The sequence below is a fragment of the Alosa alosa genome, chromosome 14 (assembly GCF_017589495.1).
Source record: "Alosa alosa isolate M-15738 ecotype Scorff River chromosome 14, AALO_Geno_1.1, whole genome shotgun sequence".
Lineage (NCBI taxonomy): Eukaryota > Metazoa > Chordata > Actinopteri > Clupeiformes > Clupeidae > Alosa > Alosa alosa.
This window is the reverse complement of record NC_063202.1, coordinates 19,902,698-19,908,593: the sequence shown is the minus strand read 5'-3', so window position 1 is coordinate 19,908,593 and position 5,896 is coordinate 19,902,698. Positions and strand designations below refer to the sequence as shown.

Sequence of the window (5,896 nt, the reverse complement as noted above, 5' to 3'; positions counted from 1 at the left end):
TGTGTGTGTGACACATGTCACAAGTTTATAATACAGTGGAGTGTGTCTTAAAGGAGCATTCAGGGATTTTGCAGGAAGTCACGTTTGTTTGTGTTTCTGTGTTTCAGAGAGGTAGCTCAACAAAATGGGGACAAACAGGCTGCCCCCACTTTGTTTGTTTCCAGTTTTCGGAGCCTGGGCTCCCTACAGAGACCGGATTTTTTTAACAGTGTATTTATGGAATGGGCATCGTGAGGAGATGATGCTGAATGTGAGAAGAAAATGTTATGGGCTTGAAATTGAGTAAAATCTCTGACAGCACCTTTAATAGGCTGAGATATGTAAAGATAATATGTCAATATTATTATTATTATTATTGAATATGACTGATGTGTCTTAGACATACATTAATAAATGTTTAATTTATTACACATTTTTTTTTCACAATTCCAAACACACTTATATAAATAAATGATAAGATAAGTAAAAAGGTAACTTTACAAACATATAAGCAACAGCCACTTTAAGTGATTAGTTCATAGTAAACTGTGAAACCAAACAGCACAGTGCAGGAGCAACGTTAAGACTATCAATGTCTCCATTAACTACCAATCTTAATCTTCTCTCACTCTCTCTTTCCCGCTTTTCCTTTCTTTGTAGCCTCTCATTTTTTGTTATCATTCCCCTAACTCTTAGAACTCTTAAGCCTCACTTTCTAACTCCACTTTGCCATCATTTTCTTTCAGTCCATCAGCTTTCTCTTGTGCTTCCTCCTCCTCCTCCCCACCGGCGGCCTTCTGGTCCTCAGCTTCCCCCTTGTTCTTCACGTCTTCTGCTGACTCCTCAGCGTCTGCCTTCTTTTTCTCCTCCTCCTCCTCCTCTTTCCTCTTCTTCTCTATTTTGGAGAGGTGGTGACATAGGGATTGCACGTAGGTGAAAACACACATGGGGTCAGGGTTATTCCCCATCAGCATCATATCAGATACATCCAACAGGGGGCAGCAGTCTGCAAGTGACCTGGGATAGGTGGGAAGGGAAAGGAAGAGAGGACAATGAAATGAAGGTTTGCGTTAACATGCAGGTATTACATTTAAACATGGGGCTGTTATGGATGTACCCAAATTAGTCTTAGACACTCTACCAAGGCATCCTTCTTGGATGGGGCCAAATTAGATTTAAAAAATGAAAAAAGAATGAATACAGGCACTGTATGTTCCAAAAAGAACACAGGTGAGTCAAACACAGACAGCCACTTTAAGTTATTAGTTCATAGTCATGAAATTGGTGAGGTCATTGGTGACCTCAGGATAACAGGGACGGTGGGACACTTTTGTATCTGTTACTGGGGTGGGGGTAGGGGTCATTGTTAAACCACAACCAAAACATGACCACTGGCAACAATGACTTAAACACTTGTATTTACACTTGCATTATAACTCAGCCACAACCAAAACATGACCACTGGCAACAATGACTTATACATCTGGGCGACATTATATCTCAATCGGCAGTTATCACCGATACATTAGCACAAAGCTGTGAGACATCGGGGGTCCACTGAGCTCAGTGAGGGAAAGGCTTTGGCCCCCACTGACACAACTGGAGAACATGAATCCTTACTGGGTCATAAGCTTAGAAGATAGTGGTCCATACCAGTCTGTGTGTTGATACTAAACCTGCAAAATAGGGTCTTGATGTATTTGATACCAGGTTTTCTGTTGATCACTATGATGAAGTGTGTCCCACTCTCTCTCTCTCTCTCTCTCTCTCTCTCTCTCTCTCTCTCTCTCTCTCTCTCACACACACACACACACACATACTCTGCTGTGCTGAAGGCCAGTGTGAAGTTCTTCTCTCTCTCGTTGGCGTTTAGCGAGGAAAAGTCAAACGCGTCAGGGAAGAAGCGATGGATGAGGGCACAGAACGCCAGACCATTACACCAAGACGAGGAGAAGTTCTCAATTGTCACACTCTATTGGTTGGAGAGAGAAAGGAAGTAGGTCACTTATCCAATCAGCATGGTTTAAGACCTAAACTTCACCGAGACCTGCATCTGCTCACCTCATAGTGTTGAGTTTTGCTGCGACACCATTGGAGGATTTTCTGTTTGATCGATCCTCCATTGGCCACACCTACTGACACACGCTGTACCTTGAAGTTTCGCTGAGCAGGAGGTCTAAGTTGGAAGGAAGTTACAGATATTGAACACAGACTATTAGTCACTGAACTATTGAACCATGTCTAAACACACACACAAACACAACACACATACATACACAACATATACACATACACAACCAATAAAATAACACAATCAGTTTAAACTCCAACTCAAAAACGTTGCAGTCAATCATACAATATACAGTTTAAACACATAAGCCAACATCATCCAGTTGATTTGATGACACTCCCTGATTACATTGTAAGATCGTGTAGAAAGTTTGTAAAAATTGACTTGCTTAGAGATAATTTGTCTACATGCAACAGTGTGTACTACTTAATGTTTTGTGTTCAGTCACGGCTGAATTATGTTTGTGCACAAATTCATATTTGAGCTACACCTACACCTATTTGATTTGTATTGTGATATATATTGCAATTGATGATGATGGTGATGAGTGATGAGGTTTACTTACTGGCCTTGTTCAAACTTGGCCATGGCATCTCTGCGTGTGGATGGGCGTGCTGATGGTCTAGGACGTGGCATGGACACTGGGACTGTGGGTCTCTTTCTCTCCGTTTCATTACCTCTCCCTTTCTCTTTCCCCACTGCCTCCTTCTCTTTCCCCACTGCCTCCTTCTCCTTCGCCTGCTTTGGTTCATTCTTTGACTTCCCTGCTGGTTTCTTGTCATCTTTTCCCTTCTGCTTTTCTGAAGGCTTTGCCTCTTTTTTAGATTTGGCATCCTTCTTCTTTTTGTCTGTTTCTTTCCCCTTAGGAAGGCTTTCCTCTTTTTCACTCACATTTGCTCCATTCTTCACCTTGTCAACCCTGGCCTCCCTTTCATCTGATTTACTGTTTGGGCTCTCTGTTTTGTCTTCTCCCTCTCCCTCCTTCGTTACATCTGTGTCTGCCTTTACATCTCCACCACTCTCTATTTCAGTCTCTCTCTCCTTCCCCCCATCTTTCTTCTCCCCCATCTTTCTTCTCCCCCCCATCTTTCTTCTCCTCAGTCTTGTCCTCAGTCTTGTCCTCAGTCTTCTCCTCAGTCTTGTCCTCAGTCTTGTCCTTTACTTCCTCTACCTCTGTGCTCTGTTCTATGTTGTTATTTTCAGGGGCTCCTCCCCCATTCTTGGTTCCCTCTTCATCATTGGCCACTGTTTCATGAGGCTCCTCCTCTCCATTCTCCTCATTGGTTGCTTTCCCCTGGTCTGTGTTCCCATTCTCATCAGTGAGGTTGTCTATGATGGTGTCCTTCACCGTGTCCTCTGCCCTTGAGTCCTGTGGAAAAGACAAGACGAAATGAGATGATACTGCGGGGCAAGAGTTCATTTTCCTTTGACTGATAGTAAGATTTATATTGAGCTTGGGAGATGGGAGTCCTGCCCAAAGAATTCTCTTAAAATTTTAGCAAGGGAACAAGCTGGCTTAAAAGATGAAAGGAAACCTCTTTGCCCCTACTAAAACCTCTGCCCTGACACTGTGTGACCTTTAAGTGGTGTTGGAAAAGGTGACGTGGAGAGCTAAATCCAATACATCTCCTCAGTCCAGGAGAGAGCATCCCTCTTTCCCCCACAGATCTTCTGGTTTATGGCTTCGCGACATGGGTCAAGGACTCAAGCCTAACAATAGAGATCTCACCTCCCATAAAACTACATCACACCACTGTTCCGTGGGCCTGTCTAGCCATCATGAGCTTCACCGGGAATGAGGACAGCGCAAACATTTGCAGCACTAATTCATAACCGGCAACTGAAACATGCCATGCACGAGACCTGAGATGAAGCAAAGTTGTTATAATTGTAAATATAAATGGTTAATAACATATTAGTTATGTACCATGTTATGTTCCTGTATAAATTGTACGAATAAGATTACAGTATGTGGGACAAACAGATAAGTACAGCATACATATATATACATATATGTGTGTGTGTGTGTGTGTGTGTGTGTGTGTGTGTGTGTGCGTGTGTCCATGAACAAGTATGGTTTGTATTCATGACGCATGTTGTGGCTTGTGTGAGAACAGCCATTATATCTAAAGAACTGAACATTATTCAACCTCTCTTGGAAGAGAAGACTCAAAATCCCAGCATGCATATTTATCTTATGAACAACCATGCAGTAGCCTCCTATTAGCAAACTGATATATGACCACTGGCACAAACTTGCTGTTATATGAACCCTACTCAGGCATCAGTGATGTCACTTACCATATTATTGTTCACCTCCGGAAGGTTTCCAGGTGAGACGCTCTCAGAGTCCTCCTTGTCTCTTGACTGCTCAACACAAACTGAACCATCCATTGATAATAATCCAAAGAAGTCAAGTCAAGAAGTTAAAAGAGATATTGTCTCCTTCCTCCTGCCTCACACTTGGTTTTTCTTCTGTCTTGCTTCTCTCTTTCAGCCTTGTAGTCCACACTCTGTAGTCCTCTTTATCCCAGTCAATAGCTCTCTCTCTCTCTCTCTTTCTGTCTCTCTGTCTTTCCTCTGACCTTTTGAAGAACACAGACTCCAGAAATAGACAGAGTAGTTCTGGCTCAATCAAACCCCACAACAGCTGCCACCAGTAGAAACCAAGTGATACCAGCATTACACACACACTCACGCATGCACGCACACACACACACACACACACACACACACACACACACACACACACACACACACACACACACACACACACACAGCATAATTGCTTTATAGGGGTAACCGCTGAATGGGAAGCACGTCATTAATGAAGTCATACAACCACAGCTCAGTAAAACTGAATGCCATTTTAACCATTTTAAATCTCTTTTTATCTCTTTATCTTTCTCTCTCCCATATTTCAGCATTCATCGACACAGAAACACAATAAAGATCATGCAGCCACACACACATACACACACACACACACACAGAAAAAGAGAGAGAGAGAGAGTTCAATTAGTGTGTTCTTGTCACTTACCTTTGTAAATCTGTAAAGGTGCAGAGCCTGTTTCTTTGCGTCTGTGTGTTTGCCTGAGCGTGTATGTGTTTGTGTGTGTGTGTGAGAACCAGTGTCAACCCTAATCCTGCGTTCTATGTGTGCATACACACTGATCGCTTTCTCCCAACTGTGTGACTGGAGGTCGTTTGTCTTAGCACCTCTGTTTCACCCCCTCTCTCTATCCAACCTCCACTTCTGTCCTGTCCTCTCCCCTCTCTCTTTATGTCTTTTCTATCCGCTATGGGATTTAATGAACTCTGACCACTGTCAGTGGCCAGTATTTAGCTTGTGGTTTTGTGTATATGTGCACGATACACGTGTGTGTGAGGGGTGTGTGTCTATGTGTGTGTGTGTGTCTGTGTGTGTGTGTGTATGTAACTATGTGTGGATGTGTGTGTGTGTGGGGGGCAGTATGTGTCTGTGTATGTGTGTGTATGTAACTATGTGTGGATGTGTCTGTGTGTGTGTGTGTGTGTGTGTGTGTACACTCTCTCCCTGAGATTGGTCCTGCTGCTTGTCTTTGTCTTTCCCCTCCTCATATCTCAGTGTCCTCTGTCCCCTCTGTTTGGTGTGGCGCATCTTCTCCCTCAACACAAAACAGATGCTTTTAAAAATAAACTGCTATCTCGCTACTCCCCCTGTCATTATCTTTCACACACTCCCTCCTCCCTGTCTTTAACAGCTCCTCTCGCTCCTCTGGGTCGCAGGATGTGTTGCCACCTCCACGTGTCTAGGGTGGTTGTTCTTGTGTTTGAGCTCTGAGTGCAGCAGCTCTAAGAGGGTGG

The 5,896-nt window shown here is 43.4% G+C and overlaps 1 protein-coding gene across 1 annotated transcript; it reads right to left on the bottom strand.

Moving 5' to 3' along the window:
• Nucleotides 1-386: 386 nt before the first annotated feature.
• smtnl1 (smoothelin-like 1) lies at nt 387-4,770 on the bottom strand. Its single transcript, XM_048262969.1, is given in 6 exon segments — nt 387-996; nt 1,800-1,951; nt 2,041-2,155; nt 2,616-3,084; nt 3,086-3,419; nt 4,352-4,770. Coding segments are annotated over 6 exon segments (1,479 nt in total). The 5' UTR covers nt 4,445-4,770; the 3' UTR covers nt 387-680.
• Between the last annotated feature and the right edge of the window lie 1,126 nt (nt 4,771-5,896).